Source organism: Thermobia domestica, chromosome 1 (genome assembly GCF_964235325.1).
Source record: "Thermobia domestica chromosome 1, izTheDome1.hap1.1, whole genome shotgun sequence".
NCBI lineage: Eukaryota > Metazoa > Arthropoda > Insecta > Zygentoma > Lepismatidae > Thermobia > Thermobia domestica.
The window spans coordinates 299,383,242-299,402,375 of record NC_137454.1 but is presented as its reverse complement, the minus strand read 5'-3'; the positions used below and the strand labels follow the sequence as shown (position 1 = coordinate 299,402,375).

Sequence of the window (19,134 nt, the reverse complement as noted above, 5' to 3'; positions counted from 1 at the left end):
CTTATCTTTTTTGTGATGCGTCTTATTATGATTTTGTTTGCTTAGCAAGTGCATAAGTAAAAAGATAGACTATCTTCTAGACTGTAAGGAAATTTACATCTGTTTGACTTCATAACCTTTGACCTCCAAAGACAATCTAAATATTTATCCAATGTGTCACGAGATGAAACTAGGACTGACAGAGAACATTTCAATAAGATATTAAAAGATACTGAAGCTTATATCTGTTTCTTGTTATTGATTGTCTTCATTTTCATTTAAAACAAGTGGTTGAAAAATACAAACTTACTCTTGCTTCTCTGTCACTTTTCACATGAAATATGCAATCACTCTCGTAGCCTGTTCTAAGAATATAATCCATCCTACTCATCGTTGAATCTCCTTCAATATCAGTGCAAGGTTTCTTGTTATTTGATGGTGCTCTGAGAAAATTAAAATTTAAAGAAAATTATTTTGTACTATCATAATTTAAGGTATTTTGTTAAATACTTAAATTCCGCATAAACTTACGCACTTTCTCGAATATGACAATCAAAGCTTGATCAAAGAGTTAAAGCAAATGTAAAGCTTAGATAAATTATAGAAAACCACATTTTCTTCAAAGGAATGAGTTTGCTCAGTCTACTTCAATTCGACCACAATCTCAACGACTCTGTTGCCACTTGCTGAGATGTGTGTACAGAGAATGAGCAAAGTTTGCAATCCATGTATTTTTATACATAATCTCTATTCTTTACCTTCTTTTCATATATGTAAATAAGTACATAGATACAAATATTCCGATACTCCAGCTAATATCTGAAGTAATTTCATAAAAGAAAACGATTTCATTAAATGTTTTGTATGTATATTTGAGGTCTTGTTCTTCGAAGTAGTCTCAATATATATCGAAAAGCAGTAGATTTTCTGCAGTTCTTTTATTATTATTATTATTATTATTATTATTATTATTATTATTATTATTATTATTATTATTATTATTATTATTGTAATGTTGTCAGTGGAAAGAAGTTTGTTCATATAAAATATTTTTGGTTTTGATCTATATCCCTTAGAGTACAAACTTCGACAACAGCGTTGACGAAAAAGAGTTATAAGCCTTCCTGATACAGCTCGCAATTTACGGTTTGAAATATTCAGCTTCTATTTCGTTACTCACACATTGTTACTTTTACAGCAAAATAGTGTCTTGAGGTATGCAAAAAACTTAGTTGTACTTTTAAAATGTTACTGTTCGACCATGATTTCGAAATTAAAGAAAATGCGGACTATTAGGAAGTTCGTTCGCCATAGACTTAACTGAAGAGCAAATTTTCAGCCGTTCCCCGCAACCACTTCTGTTTCCTTTTTGTTATGTGTTAATACTTTGAACCTAGTTCGAATCCCACTGTATGTTTTTCCCTAATTTCTCTGCTATTCTTCCCGTAGAGTTTCTGCATTATATTTTAATATAGTATATATATAAATTAGTAGTAGTAATAGTAGTAACAATATAATATTAGCATATAATGTAATTGGTATATTATATATATTATATATAAATATATATATAATATAATTCTTCAAAGTTAGTCAAATTTTAAACTGTTCCTAACTACTTTCTGTTTATTTCTGACAGTTTGCCAAACATCAGAAAAGGAAAGCCCCTCAACATTAAAAGCTAATGACTTATAATCTAGACAAAGCATCATGAATCTGGCAATTATTGAATAATATGACAGCGAACCTGCTAGGTCATGGCTCAACAATAAGTAACCCACTTCAATATCACATATACCCGAAAGCATAGATGTGAGTATCCGAACCGCCGTACCACAGACACTGTATTGTGTTCACCAAAGGGTTTTCATGCGGAAAGGTTATTGTAAATGTAGTTGTATTTAAAATACCAAGATACAACAGGTGACAGTGTGCGGATTTTACTGCTAAGCAAAATTAAAATAGTAGTCAAAAGGGATATTAATTTCACCCTCTTTATATCGTAAAAATTTGTTAATCCAGTATTGCGATGGAAAGGACCTATTTTGTCATTTTAAGGGGAGGGCTTTGAATCTTTGAAACTTTGAATCTGTGATTTATTTGTTACGTCGAACGCCTTAGGTTACTCAATTATCGCAGAAGTGATCAGTCAGCCGAATTCAGTGAAACAGAATTGTCGTTTCCCCGAAAACAAGTTTAACGATATTTATAATCAGAAAAGTATGTTTTCCAACTGTCTCCACTTCCTATAGTTTTATCTTTATGGTATTCTTTATTTTCATTGAATGCTACGCTTGGTGGAAGAAAATGCTCCACTTCGAAGATAAATACGGAAAGACCTCCCTTCATTCAAGCACTCCCTTCATACGACTAAATAAAGAACATGATGAAAAATTGTTAGTCAGAATATTGGTCACGGTATTTGAACTCAGGTCTCTCAGGTCTCTCTTCATTTCATTTTCAGGTCTCGAATATGACGATTTCGTGTTATCCGATACACCACACCTGATATTGCAAATTTTATAGGGATAACTACTCAATCCGACCTAATTATTATACAGGGTGACCCAATAAAATCCCCTACATTTTGAAGTTTAATTAAACAAAAACTATTGTAGATAGAGACTTGTTTATTCGAAAATATAAAATACTATTGATAACAGCTTGTAATTACTTTTTTCTGATTTGAATTACTCTGTTCTCTTGTGTGTTGAAATGACACATCAACTGAGAATACAGTTCTCAATAATATCTTATTAACTCCGTCATTTCTGTATCTGCTGTGGTGCTGTCAGTGGAAAGGTGAGAGAAGTGGTCATCTCTTCCGCTCACTACTCCTCCTGTTGTTTTCAGTCATCATTATGGTTTGGCCTGGAGCTCATCATGTTTGTGTACTCGAAATCTATTTCACACGCAGCAGTTCTGCGAATACTATGCAAAGAGCTTCTTGGTTAAAAATTTGCTATTCCACGTAAGAACGACTTGCAGTGGAGAAAACAACGGGCTCAGCGTTGAAAAATCAATCTAGCCTACCTGAAAGTGTTCGTATGTCTAAGAATATTAAACTACAAACTGCGGTCTTCAGAAATCGCCTTCAAATTGTATTATCAATTGTTTTATTTCAACTCTTAACAAAGCGATTACAAACTGTTTCCAATACCCTCTTATATTTTTGAATAATCACATTTCTTCCTGCAATACTTTTCGTTTTATTAACGTCAAAAATGTGGTAGGTCATATTGGGTCACTCTGTACATGGAATCATTTGAAAAGTAGATCACGGATAACAACGAACATTCACACCAAATAAATAAAATCAGCTGCGGGTTCCAAAAGGAAACATTGACTGTTACAGTAGTCAAAATACCATGTTATTTGAACAGAGAAAAAGGAACTATTCTGTAACTATGAGTTTATGATATTATAATGTATCTAGTGATATTTTAATACTGAAATTACAGAAGTATGTATTTATAAACATCGGTACAAGATAATATAATGTAGGCGAAAGAAAAAAAGTTTGTCAAGTATAGAACCTTTCAAAAGTGTGCATATGACGCAATTTATTTGAAGGAAACTTTAGGAACAGGGTGAAACTAGTGAGAGATTATTCTTCACAGTGTGAAAACTGCTATCTTGCTTCACTTCCCTGTTCCTGAAGTTTCCTTGAAACAAATTGGATGTCATTTGCAAGCTCTTGAAAGTTTTTATACTAGACATATTTTTATCTTTTGTCTATTTTTGTTTTCTTTCGAGATATCTAGTTTTGGAAAATTTTCGACCCATCACCTATGGTAATATCTCAGGTTATCGTTATCCTCTATGGATGCTTCTCACATATATTAAGTGCGGTTGCATGCTGATTTTATTCCTAAAACCTCTAAATTTCTCAAAATCATTAATGACTCCCTTATCTGCGCTGTCCATTTTGACCAATTTCCTGAGACTTTAGGGCCAAAATAACATTACCTGTAGATAGGGCTTGATGAGTACTTCCTATTACACATATTGGTCAACATCTACCTCCTTGGACCCTTGGCATGAGACTATGGATAAACTCCTTTAAGCATATTTATCTCGAAAATAAGCACTGACAAACTTCGTTTTGGTCTAAATACCACAATTAGGACCCTCTACAAAGTTCGGAAATCCAATAAGACTACCCCCTTAATTTAATATATCGAATATGTATAAATATATCGAATATGTATAAATAATTGTATCAATAAAATTTGGACATGTTCATTCTTTATTTTGTATTTTATGTGTACTAGAGCTTTTCAACTTCAAATGTGCCCTCGGGAAATATGTGAAACATACTTCATCCCTACCCCCACCGCCCTCTTACGAAAGAAACCTTATCTTTGCTTTGAGGAAAATGGTTGACCTCCACTGTGTTGCCAATTTGTCATTCAGTCGTTTGGTTTTGGCGAGTGAAGATCGTAGGCTACTTAGAATGGCTAACAAAACAATGCACAGCAAAGCTTGTAAAATAATTCAATATGGCAACTCTGTCCGTATCCAACTATTGAAAAATCTTGGCCACAGCAGCTTGTCCATTCTCTTTCAAGGGATGTACGAGAAAACACGCATTAACAGCAGCGTCAGCAGGGGAACACTTGAAACAGAAAGGCTCTACCTGGCAAAATGCAAATGTTTCATCAATCTTTTGTAATGATACTATAAAGATATACATTTTGTCTATTTCCGGTTTAACCTTATTTTCTATGAAACCTAAAATTTACTAAAATGAATTACTGTTGCACATACCGTTGTTTTATCGGTGGAGCCATGTTCAAACTTTATTATCACTTATTTTATGTAAGAACTTGTTAGTTGTTATGCAGCACTTATTTTTGTTAATTATTTCTTTCATTCAACTTACGCATTGTAGCTTGTTGCCTTGGTTTTTCTTATATAAAGCCTTAATGTTTATATTATTATTTTCTTTGCTAGTTAAAATGTAATGTTGTTGTTTAGAGATTTAGTCTTAGGTAATATTTTTTATATCATACTTTGATTTCAAACACATCTTTGAATTCTAAAAGAATCATTTTAATTTAATTCTGTCTAGTTCCTTACATAAACCACTTGAAATGTCTTAGTTTAATCGTAGAGACTTCTGACTATTATCAAAATATCATTTGTTTGTTAAGAAATTCAAAATATGGCCAAATTCAGCTAATTAAGTTTGTAACGCGCTACCTCTGGAAGTTGCCATTACAATAAATTTTCATTGTTTAATTTGATTATTTAACTTCCTGTTTAATGTTTATTATTTCTATCGTTTGTATTTGATGTCGATAACTCGGACGTTAATTTGTATCATTGTTAACAATTTAAGATATAGAAGAAGAAAACAATACACCATCGTACAAGGATGTTATAAAATAGAGGATCTGCCCATATGTATCTTCATCCTATCAAATCAATGAACCCAAAAAACAACCGAGCATCGGCACGTCTGATTGGCTACTCTTGTTTCCGCCATCGTCTGATTGGCTACTTTCACTTCCGCCATGATTGTTGGCTCAAAACATTGCGATGCTACTAGACGGAGTGGGAGGAGTAACTGTAACGTATGGCTTCAAGATTTTGTTGTAAGGGCAGATCCTCTATTTTATAAGTTCCTTGCCATAGTATATAAATTTATAACGACTCTCTCGGGAGAGTAGTACTCCCGGAAGTAACTTTTCGCGCGCTACCCTAGCCATCTGTTTTAAGTTGGTCACCAAATCTATATCATGGGGGTCAAGGAGGAACAAAGCGAGCCCTGTGGGGCTTCTAATTCGTTCCTATTACCCCTACTCCTGCTCCTCCGTCTTCTTCTAGTACTACTTATCTGCACAAAAGTAAATCTTTTTCTGAGTATTACTTTCATCTAATTTTAATGGAAAAAGTGTTATGAAAATTTAAAAAAATACTTTCCTTGGGCCGGGTTTGAACTCACGCCAAAAGCTATTTCTATTACTAGTATATTGCGCTAGAACGCTCGGGCACGAAGGCCGATAGCAACAAGCGTTTCATTTCTGCTATATGTAAACTACGTGCCAAGAAACGGATAACGCCAACCAGTCAGAACCGTGTATTTAGTTCCTACTTCCGGGAGCATTACTTCCTTGAGTGAGTCATAATTTATATATCAAAGTGAATGTTTAAATTGGTTACCCTAGCCAACTGTTTTTAAGTTGGTCACAAGGAAGAGAGTGAGGTTAGATTTATATTGAAGTTACAACACCCGAGTGTGACGTAATATCAGGTGCTATTATCATGGGGCAAAGGGGGAATAAAACAAGCCTTCCACGGCTTCTAGCCCCCTTCGCTCACTGACGCTCGCTCAGCTATGTTTGTAACATAAGTAAATCACATTTTTATCAATAAAATTGTGTGTGCCCCTCTCTAACTCCACACTACTCCTACAACCCCTCGATTCCTTAGACCCTAATTCTTACTCTCTTGTTTGTTTATGACGTCATTGTATATAAGGACTATCGGAAATCTCCAGATAAATGATGGAAAATGCACAATTTATACATTATACATTATGTACAGAGGCAAATGATTATTATTTTTAATCTTATTTTAATGATAAAAGTGTTATAAAAATTTACAAAAAAAAACTTTGCTTGGGCCGGATTTGAACCTGCGCCAAAAGCAATTTTCCATACTATTACACTCGCTTGAATTCTCGGCTTGAGGACCAACAGCAACTGGCGTTTGATTTGTGCTATATGTATACTAGGTGGTGAAAAACGGATAACTCCAACCAATCAAAAGTGTGTATTTAGCTCCTATCGCTAGGGTCGAAAATAATTTAAAAATATGCGTCCAAGATGGTGACTGTATAAGCGCTAGTGTCTGTGGTGTGTATTTTCCAAGCGTATACAAGTCCTTTGTGGCTCCTTATTTATTTTATTCGGACTAACAATCGTACCAATTAATTCCTAGTGAGAAAACAATCAATATAATAATGATTTGTAAAAAAAAAGTGCAAAACTAGTCATGAATAATATTGATTTAAACAAGTGACAATCAATTTAAATAATGACTAAATACAATTAGGTATGAATTTACTATTGTTTCGATTATTATTAAATTAGTTCTGTTAACTGGTCTTCTGAAGGGGTTTGTTTGGATATCTGTAAACAACTATGAATAGACAGAACAGGCATTATCTGTAAGGGCATAGCTTAGGGACTTCGTCTCTTTAGTCGAAACTCAGGGAAACAATATTTTAAAAAATAATATTAAGAAATTTAGTTCTCACGTCAAAATTTGGTATTTTGCCTTTAAATTCATGACATTTATTCCGAAGTTGGGCGTCCGCTTTCGCCACGTTTTTTCGCCAGGGGCGTCATTTCAGACTTCGCTTGGGGGGGCAAGAATACCACCGACATAAGACTTTCACGTTTTGTACTAGTATATTAATAGACAATCGATTAAAGTATATGTATTCCTCAAACTCTTGGGGGGGGGCAATTGCCCCCTCCTGCCCTCCCTAAATGACGCCCCTGTTTTTCGCTGTTATCCCCTTTGCACACCTTCTGCAATGTGTTATTAGGTTCATTAATCCGTGCTCTTCACAAACTTTTAAAAGATTTTGCTCGTTATCAACGTATTGCTCCACAAATGTTAAAACTGTTAGTTCATTGCCCTTGTACATTCACCATGTTGATAATATAAATGCTCGTTTTTTTCTCACAATTCAACTGTTCGGTTACCGTGCGCCAAGTAGTTCCCTCCGCTCGCCGTATAGTCCCACGTTTATAACCGCTTATATATAACAAATAAACAGATTTTTCGAGACTCTTATGTATTATCAAGCACACAAACGCTCAAATTATCCATATCTTTCTTGTAAATTTTAAAAATTTTGCTGGAAACAGACGCCCAACTTTGGAACTTAACCCAAATTCATAGTTGATACCATTAAAGATCAAACACGTCAGGCTTATGTGAAAAGATGCGATGCTGAGCTTCATTTTATAATGTATTCTATTTGTTATTAATTTGTAATGTATTATTATTCCTTTACCGAGCGTACACATATACATACACCAACATAACGTGCTGTTAACGTTGTAGGAAATACAACAACTGCTTTTCAATAAGTAAAATTATCATGAGCGAAGTATTATGAATATTTACTTTCAATACATACAATACTTTCACTATCTCTCGCGAGCGCGGTGGCTCAGTGGTAGAGCGTTCACCTCCAGTGCTTGGGATCCCTGGTTCGATCCCAGCCTGCGAAGTGTTGACTTTGTGGTGGATATTATTTAGTTTAGATATAGTTTAGTTTCTCTCCTAAATCACTTGGTTGAAACTCTGGCTCACTTTGTAACTATAACATTAGTTATTTGTAAAGTTCGTTATTTGTAACTGTAATGTAGTCATTGTTAACGTATATAGTATTGAATAAGTGTGTAATTAGAAGGTGGTTCGTAAATTCAAATTTAGTAATCTTCGAAATAATTCACACGTTTTACCACTTTCTTAGCTGATTTTTAATATTCAACCATGAGAAGCGTACATAATCCACTTTTTGCATATTTAACAAGATGTCCACATACATATTTTTTTTATTATGTTTCCATAGCAGATATCCTCCTCGATATCTCTATGTATCTTTCGTTTCTTTATATGTTTTACTGTTCAAATAATTCGCCTCTGATCCTTTTAATAAGCTGGTACAGATTGCTAAAACTATATACAACGTTATCGTTGTATAATGTGGGTAATTAAGGTCTTCTGGTTTTTGAGTTTTGAAATAGTTTGTAGTCTAGTTTGAACGGTGTGCATGTATGCATAAAACACGAACCAACCTGTGCTAGTGTCCACTAAAGAGCACGAATGTTATCTAACCCTTTGGGGATCCGATGGTATAATTTGTACCATATGGGTGTTTCATGGTACATTGCGTTGTAACTCTCCTACTTGAGCTTTTTCGTCCGTTTTTTTTTTCCAAGTCCAGAGGAATTGTAGAAGACCTTACTTATGGTTTCACAACTTCCTGCGTCGAGACATAGGAGCTGATGACGTCATAATTCTAAAATATATTTTCTTTTATTAAGCCTGTGTTCATTATTTTTTTGGCGGGCTTATTTTTGCACGTAGAAGATTGAAATTTTTCACAAACATTCAGTCCACCGAGTAGTATTTACCAGATTTTTTTCAGATTTTTGCATTAAAACAGGGGGGGATCCAGAGGGGCAAAAGTTGAAAAAGGGATATTTAAACCAAAAAATCCTTTTTTCGGGATTTTCCCCCTTTAGATACATGATGAAGACACGTGAGTCATACCTTCTGAAAAGCAGTTCTTTTCTGAAGAGAATGATGGGCGAAACATGACCCTAGGGTAATTACGGATGTGTCAGGGAATTTTTATCAAAATATACTTCTGTATAGGGGAATATAGGACATTTTCGGTATTTTTTTGGCGAGCTTATTTTTACACCTAGAAGATTGACATTGTGCACAAACATTTCGTCCGCCGAGTAGTATTTAACAGATTTTTTTTCAGATTTCTGCGGGATATTTAGACCAAAACAATCCCTTGGATACATGATGGAGACATGTGAATGGTACCGCCTGAAAGGCAGTTCTATTCTGAAGAAAATGATTGGCGGATTATAGTCCTGGGGTAAATAGAGATGTCTTAGGATTTTTTTTTTTTTTTTTTACCTGAGATCATGGTGTTTTGCGGTAATTTGGGGCATTGTGAGGATTGTTGATAAAACTTTTCCCGCCCTTTGTTTCAAGATAGAAACTTGAAATTTGGCACACACATTCAGTATACCAAGTACTACTTATCACTTTTTTTTGAGATCTCTACGTTCACACAGGGCTGCTCCAGAGTGGCCCAAAGTGTGAAAAAAAATCCCCCAAAATTTTCCCTTTGATATCATTTTTCCCTCTCTTGGTATATGGTATGAGCATGCAGGTGGTACCATTTGAAAGCCAGCTTTATTCTGAAGAGAATGAGGTATAAACCATGATCCTAGGATAAATAGTGACGATGCAGTAGCTGCTTGACTGAAAGTCTAAAAAATACCAAAAAAAAAAAAAAAACGGATCCCTTAAGGGCTAACCGAGTCAGTACGGGAGCGCAGCAGTGGGGCTCCAACGGCAGCGGTGAGTGCTTCCGTAGGGAGCAGGCGGGTCAGTCTGCTGGGCGATCACTTAAACAAAGCAAAATGGCCCTGGTATAGTGTTGGCGCACCACATTTTGGAAGATTTAGAGATAGAATTCAGTACTTTGCATGAAAAGACATGTTTGGATCACCCGACCGATCTCAAAAAAATTTTCAACATTGGTGAGGCTGGGTTGGTTTTTATTTTGACCGTAGAACTTAGGGCTTGGGAAGCAGTGGGCGATATAGAAGTCAATCTATATAAGAATGAAAGAGACTATGTTTGTGACTTCATCACTATTGAACCACTTGATCGAATTTTGAACATACCGGTAGATGAGATTTTGGCCTGGAATGTTTTTTATCATATCACTTTGACAGTGGAACTTACGGAGGGTGGAGGGGAGAGGCATTTAAAAATGATTGAGACTGGTTGATAGTAGTGTCGAAGTCGAGCTTTCTAGGTCACTGAGATCAACAGTGACACTTCCGACCCCGTGCCCCGAAAGCTGTGGAAAGGGGAGGTATTAAAATCATCGAAAAAGAACGATATTAATGTCAAATAGTCCATAGTTTTCAGGGTCGCTATGATGACGGACAGTGTGATGTTTAGGTGTGTAAGTTCGGGAGTAAAGTTATCTCTAATACGAGAAAAGATATGTAAAAGTGGGTACAATTGTCAAGACGCGGAAGATTGCGATGATTCAGCAACATGGCAGTCTAAGAGGATAGCAATTCAGTGCGTTTAATGTGATATTTCCGCATTGAGTATTACGGAATTATGTAAGAATAGTGAAGAGAATCTATTAAAATTTTATGGGAACCGCGGATTACTGAATTAAAGTGATAATTGAAGTCACTGTTGTAGTCTAACTAAAGTCTTACCGGGTAACCTAAGCTAACCTAACCTAGTAATTTCTAATTTTTAATTGCTTTTTGTAGGGTTGAAACTGGAGGGGCACCTGTGAACTTAAGCTGTTATTTGTAACTGTGATATGTATAATTACAGTGTGGATGTATGTCATAGAGGTAAGAGTGCTCTTTGAGCAGAACAAGTGATTTTGGGTATCTTTTAGTTTCTTCCCCAATCTTGCAAATAATAATATCTCCAGTGTTGCTTACTTCATGAAACCAGCGAAGGGAGTTAGGAACCCCATAGGGCTTGTTTTGGTATTGGTTCCTATGAATGTTCTGCTCAAAGTGCACTTTTGTCGTCATAAAACCACGCACAAAACAGCATAAAAAACAGTGCATAAACCACGAACCAGCTTGTGGTGGGTGGCTACTGGAAGCACGAATGCTATCTAACCTAGCCAGGGCAGCAGCAGGGGTAACCGAGCAGAAACGAGAGAGTGCGTCCGTAGGGAGCACCGCGTCAGTGATGTTGGATATGCTCATTAACAAGGTCGTGTACAACTCACTATAAGTCAAAGTATCGGCTCTGGAGTCATCGATTGATGCGTGGGAGATACTAAACGCGATCCGATAATCCGTCTACCATATACAGAAAATTATGAATTCTAGTTATTTATTTAGTACTAAATTCCCACATCGCGACGTTCATAAATACACTTGGACATCACCAGACGGAAAAACACATAATCAAATTGATCACGTTTTAGTAGATAGAAGAAGACAATCTAGCATAATTGACGTCCGGTCGTTTAGAGGGGCTGATTGTGACACTGATCACTACCTTGTAGTAGCGATAATACGGGAGAGATTATAGTTGAATAAAGGTAATATTCAATGTCCGAAAACGGAGAGATTTAATTTAAAGAAATTAGAAGAGAGCCAGGTAAGAGAGGAATACCAGATTGAAGTTTCGAATAGATTCGCGGTTTTAGAAGACTCGGAGTGCACTAGTGTCGAGGATACTTGGATTGAAATTAGAGATAGTATTAAAAGTTCAGCAATAAAAAATTGGGACACGCGGAAATACGTAGGAACAAACCATGGTTCGACCAAGAATGCATTAAACTAGCAGAGAAGAGAAAACAGGCAAAATTACGGTGGCTACAAAATCCGAATGAAACAACTACACAAAATTTCGCAGATACCAGGCGGGAAACTTCCAAATCTTTTAGAACAAAGAAACGGGATTTTTTGAAAGCTAAAATTAAGGAACTTGAAGATAATAGTAAAAATAAAAATATTCGGGACATGTATAAGGGGATCAGCGAATTTAAGAAAGGCTATCAACCTCGGGCTTATATATTAAAGACAGATGACGGAACAGTTCTCACCGATACGGATAGCCTCTTAAATAGATGGAAAGATTTCTTTGACGATTTGCTGAACACGCAGCCAAAAACTAATGTGCGTGGAGAAAAGGAGATACACACCGCAGAACCGTATATTCCAGAACCCAATCGAATAGAAGTGGAAGCCGCTATAAAGAAATTGAAGAAACACAAATCTCCGGGTGTAGATGAAATTCCGGCTGAGTTAATTTTAGCTGGAGGCGAAAAGTTGTGGAACAAGATACACAAACTCATTCTCCTTATCTGGAACAAGGAAGAATTGCCACAAGAGTGGAAAGAATCAATCATTGTTCCAATTCACAAGAAAGGCGACAAAACTGACTGTAATAATTATCGAAGCATTTCTCTTCTGTCAACATCCTATAAAATCCTTTCAAATATTCTGTTAGCAAAATTGACCCCATACGCAGATGAAATTATTGGAGATTATCAGTGCGGATTTAGACGAAATCGATCAACTATCGACCAAATATTTACCATTCGCCAAATACTCGATAAGAAGTGGGAATACAATACCCCGGTACATGAACTATTTATTGATTTTAGAAAGGCTTAGGACTCGGTTAGGAGAGAAACATTATACAACGTTCTTACAGAACTTGGAATACCGAGAAAGCTAATTAGATTAATTAAGATATGTTTAAGTGAATCCCAAAGTAAAGTCCGGGTAGGAAAATTTTTGTCCACGAGCTTCCACGTCGAAAATGGCCTGAAACAAGGAGATGCGTTGTCGCCATTATTATTTAACTTTGTGCTGGAATACGCCATAAGGAAAATCAAAGATAGCAACCAGGGCCTAGAGTTGAACGGCATTCACCAGGTTATGGCATATGCTGATGATGTAAATTTAATAGGGGATGATAGGAGAACAGTAGAAATAAATGCAGAAATCTTATTAAACGCTTGCAGGGACATGGGTTTAGAAGTAAATGCAGAGAAAACTAAATACATGGAAGTACGTTGGGACCGTAATACGGCAAATTGTGGAGGCGTTAAAATATTAAATAATGCTTTTGATAAAGTAGATACTTTCAAATATTTAGGATCAATATTAACAGACAAAAATCATATTCACGAAGAAATTAAATGTCGACTAAAAGCAGGGAATTCGTGTTACTATTCGGTTCAAAATCTCTTGTCGTCGCGAATTCTGTCGAGAAATTTGAAGCTTAAAATATATAAAACGATAATCATGCCTGTTGTTCTGTATGGTTGTGAAACATGGTCGCTTACTCTGAGGGAAGAACATAAACTGAAAGTGTTTGAGAACAGGATCCTGAGAAGAATATTCGGACCCAAGAGGAACGAGAATGGGGAATGGCGGAAGCTTCATAACGAGGAACTACATAGTTTATACGGTTTACCCAACATTGTTAGGGTCGTCAAGTCTAGGAGGCTTAGGTGGGAGGTCATGTAGCTAGAATGGAAGAAAGTAGAAACGCTTTCAAAGTCTTGACTGGTAGACCCATAGGAAAACGACCATTAGGAAGACCTAGGCGCAGATGGGAGGACAATATTAAGATGGATCTCGCAGAGATAGGAATACAAAGTAGAAACTGGATGCAATTAGCTAAGGATAGAAGTCAGTGGAGAGCTTTTCTGAACGCGGCACTGAACCTCCGGGTTCCATAGGCCATAGAGTTAGTTAGTTAGTTAGTTAGTTATTTAGTACGTAAGCCAGTTTTACTAAACAGCATGCATTACGGCAAAACTACTTTTAATTTACTTTTACTAACTGCACCTTAACTTCCAAAGATGTAGTTGTGTGGTCCTCTATATGTATAACAATAATTCGTAATGGTTGACTTTTGCCGCCCACTAGAAAGACTTGTTGAAAACTTATAGTTCTTTCACCAATTTCCTTCTTATTATCCCTTAAAAGATTTGCGGCGGACGACATAAAATACCTGTATTGGCATAGATAAAATTCAAGGGGAACCAAATAATTGTTGAAGAATTACAGTTTATTTAGGATTTGCGTATAAATACGGCTTCTCTATATATGGCATAAGAACTACAGTGTGAAAGCACAAAACAAACATTCATGCTAGGTACCCAGTGAAAAGCATGAATGGTATAACCGAGTCAGAGAAGGGCGTAGCTGGTTGGCTCGCGCGGGACTTTCAAGAGGAGTAGGCTCGTCAGCGATTGTGAGTATACGCGTAAACGAGGATAGTAAAAAGAAGTGGGTTTTGTCAATAATACGTATTTCAATAGCAGTTGCCATGTTTTCCTACTAGTAACGCTCCACTTGTAAATATAAAATATAGTGTATATACTCTGTGCAGACATAAACCGTCGGTGGAAAATAGCATATAAGAAAGTCACTTTTCATATTCATTCACTTCTTGATCCGTCGTACAGCACTTGTAAAGCACACCGTGTTGGTCACTTATGGTACTATGGTTATTCAGAAAGAAATCCAGATGATCGTTCAGGAATTACAGTTTAAAGGTTGACTGCCATGAACATCATATGTGGTGCTCACCTTATTTCTCTGTGGAGCCATGAGCACCATATATGATGCTCATGCTTGATATCACAAATTACTAACCTATTCAGGTTCTTGATCATCATATATTCATATATGATGCTCATCGTCAGAAATTACCGTTATACCATGAGCATGACATATGGTGCTCGGCTCCCATTGGTACATTTTCGGGAGAAGCAAAATATCTGACAAAACATTACTATCCATAATCGAGGCAAAGGTAAGAAGAAATGTATGGCCTCCTGAGACCAGTACCCTCAAATCACCTTAGCAGTCAACCTGTTAATGGACAATTTGCATCCTATAATATGAGGCTTATTAAAAGTGTAAAGGGAAATTTACCTTACACAAAAGCTAAATTATCCCTACCTCACAAACTACTACTCCCTACTTTAATAATTCTTCTAATTTCTGAAACTACGTCTATACAACAGGGGCGTCAATTAGGGGGGCAGGGAGGGCCATTTGCCACCCCTGAGTTTGAGATGTATATACATTTTATCAATAGAATAGTAGTAAATCAGTGAAACACGCGAAATTTTACTTATATCAAGGGGCCTTGCCCCCTCAAGCTAAATCTGAAACGACGCTCCTGCTATACAACAGTCTACTAATCTCTGACGTCCTAGAAACGTTGGATCACTCCTTAAATTCCGGACTTCATCTATAGAAGAAAATATTGTTAATAACGTATGCAATGTTCAATTGTTATTTTGTGAATGTCGCTCTATCTGAATCATGTGTAACACAACCATCTTTACTTTAGGAATATTTATTGTGTTTATATGTTATTAAACAAATTAATGTTAATATGACTGTCGAAATTTTATATTGCTTACCATATATTTCCGTCTATTGATTCTTCGCTCCTTAGCTTCGTACATTATCATGTTTCGTTCAATTCTTGTCTTTATTAAGTATTCTGCCTTTTGGCAGGTCCTCGGACTAATGAATTTTTTTTTTTCAATTTTAGATTTGGACCTGGAAATGTTTCTTCCGCTTTCTTCGATCTTCAGCTTCTTTTTTTAACTCCCAATATTTTCTCCTATCTTTCAAATCATCGATCAGCTGTGTTCTTCTTCTTCCCAATCCTCGCTTCCCTTCTATCTTTCCTTCTATCACGGTGTGAAAGAGACAATTTCTTCTCAAGGAGTGTCCAATCCAATTGGCCTCTTCTCCCCTATCCGTTTTAAAACATCTTCGTTTGTTTCTCTTTCTTTCCATTTAATCTTCTCCATCTTCCTCGAACACCACATTTCGAAGCTCTCTAAATATTTCTTCTCTAACTTACGTAATGCCCAAGTCTCTGAACCATACAGTCTAATGCTCCATATATACCACTTGACCAACTTCTTCTTAAGTCCAAAATTCAGCCTGATAGTTAAAATTGATCTTTTCTTGTTGAATGTTTCTTTAGCTCTGACAATTCTTGATCTGGTCTCTTTGGTCCATTAAGCGTGTCTCGTGAAAATACTTCCCAGATAAGTAGTAGAAAATGGATAGATCTGGCTCATAATAAGACAACATCAATCAACTCAAGAGCCCCTGGGAAAATGAGCATTGTACACCGTGAGCCCACGGTCTTTTACGACCTCCATTTTAGGGGTGAATTTATTCCCTTTTATGAGCACTTTTTAGGGGGTGTATTCGTTCTCTTTTACGAGCATATTTTAGGGGGTGTACTCGTTCCCTTTTATGAGCATATTTTCCAACCCTTATTAACACATAGCATAACAAGGGTATACTCGTTCTCTTTTATGAGCATTTTCTCAACATAGCAGACAATGAACATAGCAAAGGGGTACGAACACACAACATAGCAAGGGTGTATTCATTCCCTTTTATGAGCATATTTTTCAACCCCTATTTTAACATAGGAGATAACACATAAGATTACGAACACATAGCAAAGCAGATAACACACAAGACTACGTAACACACAGCAGAACAGATAACACATAAGAGTACGTATCATAACAAGGGTGTACTCGTTCTCTTTTATGAGCATATTTTTCAACCCCTATTTTAACATAGGAGATAACACATAAGATTACGAACACATAGAAGAGTTGATAACACATAGCACTATTTTAACATAGCAGAACATAAGACTACGTAACATAGCAAGGGTGGACTCGTTTCCACCCTTATTTTAACATAGCAGAAATTACACTGAGACTACGAACACATAGAAGAGCATAAGACTACGTAACACATAACAACCTCCATTTTAGGGGTGTACTCGTTCTCTTTTATGAGCATATTTTCCAACCCCTACGTACACATAGCAGAGGTGTATTCGTTTTCAATCCCTTAGCATAAGACTATGTAACATAACAGTTACTAACATACAGCAGAGCAGATAACAAACACAACCACCTCCATTTTAGGGGTGTATTCATTCCCTTTTATGAGCATATTTTCCAACCCCTATTTTAACATAGCAGAAATTACACTGAGACTATGAACACACAGCAGAACAGATAATACATAGCACAGCTAATAAAAGAACATGGCTTATTTTCCAACCCCTATTTTAACATAGCAGAAATTACACTGAGACTATGAACACATAGCAGAGCAGATAATAAACACAACAACCTCCATTTTAGGGGTGTATTCATTCTCTTTCAACCCCTATTTTACCATAGCAGAAATTACATAAGATTTTTTTTTCAACCCCTATTTTAAGATAATGAATACCTATGTAACATAGCGATTCGATACGCTCTTTGAACCGATTTGGATGAAACTCGGCATATGGGGGGTTTCGGACATGCTGATTACAAATATCATACTTATTTTTATCTGGGTCCTATAGTTTATGTGGCATACGCCCTTTCTATGACAATTTTAACCGATTTGGATGAAACTCGGTATATGAGGGTTTTCGGACATGCTGATTACAAATATCATACTTATTTTTATCTGGGTCCTATAGTTTATGTGGCATACGCCCTTTCTATGACACTTAAAACCTAATAACTCGAAAACGGAGCCAAATATCGAAGTGGTGTTTCCACATTTAGCAATAGGTCATCAGGTACTACAAGTTCCAAAATTAGTGGTCATCGAGGTCAAAGGTCAACATACTTAAAACCCAAAAAGTCGAAAACGAAGCAACGTATTGAGATGCTCTTTCCACATTTAGTAATCGGCCACCAACTACTACAAGTTCCAAAATAATGATCATCGAGGTCAAAGGTCAACATACTTAAAACCTAATAACACGAAAACTGACACATATGGAGGTGTTGTTTCCACATTTAGTAACTGGTCATCAACTACTACAAGTTCCAAAATAATGATCATCGAGATCAAAGGTCAACATACTTAAAACCTAATAACACGAAAACTGAGCCACATATTGAGGTGTTGTTTCCACATTTAGTAACTGGTCATCAACTACTACAAGTTCCAAAATAATGATCATCGAGGTCAAAGGTCAACATACTTAAAACCCAATCACTCGAAAACTGAGCCACATATTGAGGTGCTGTTTCCACATTTATTAATCGGCCACCAACTACTACAAGTTCCAAAATACTGATCATCGAGGTCAAAAGTCAACATACTTAAAACCTAATAACACGAAAACTGAGCCACATATTGAGGTGTTGTTTCCACATTTAGTAATAGTTCATCAATCACTGCAAGTTCCAAAGTAATGACCATCGAGAGCTTGTAAACGGAGCAACGGATAAATTTTGTACAAAGCAGAAAAAGGGAAGGAGGAATAAATTTGAGTGGCCTATTCAATTTTGTACCAACGAGAAATGCCATTTTAACTAGTTGAGAATTATATGTCTTCTTGTACTAATTAAATAAACGAAGGAATATTGTACCAATGAAAAATGTCATTTTTTCTAGACCATGTTCTAATATTTAAACAAACGAAGGGGTGAATTTGAGTGACCTATTCAATTTTGCACCAACGAGAAATAATTGCGTATTTTAAACAAACAATCGGATAAATTTAACCGGCTCAGAAGTTTAATACTATTTTGTACTCTTGAGTGAGCTTTCCAATTTTGTAGCAAGAAGGATCATTTTTTAAAGTAACTCAGAATTTCATTTCATTTTGTCATACTCAAATTTGAATGGAGTGTTTAGTTTTGTACGAACCAGAAACATTTGATTGGATTATTTCCTTATGTACCAACTGGAAAAAGTGACGGGCCATTATTCAAATAAACGAAGGAATACCAACTAGAAAACAAAAGAAGTGAAGTATGAATAAAATTTAGGTGGACTATTTTCTTTT

The 19,134-nt window shown here is 36.1% G+C and overlaps 1 protein-coding gene across 1 annotated transcript in view; it reads right to left on the bottom strand.

Annotated features, from left to right (window-relative positions):
* LOC145667728 (BTB/POZ domain-containing protein 2-like) overlaps positions 1-4,871 on the bottom strand; it is a 39,372-nt gene extending 34,501 nt beyond the window's left edge. Inside the window, exons 1-2 of the mRNA XM_081735182.1 lie at positions 4,750-4,871; positions 290-422 (exon numbers count right to left, since the gene is read on the bottom strand). Coding sequence (XP_081591308.1) covers positions 290-422; positions 4,750-4,772 — 156 coding nt within the window. The 5' untranslated portion in view covers positions 4,773-4,871. The remainder of the gene's footprint in view (positions 1-289; positions 423-4,749) is intronic.
* Positions 4,872-19,134: the final 14,263 nt, after the last annotated feature.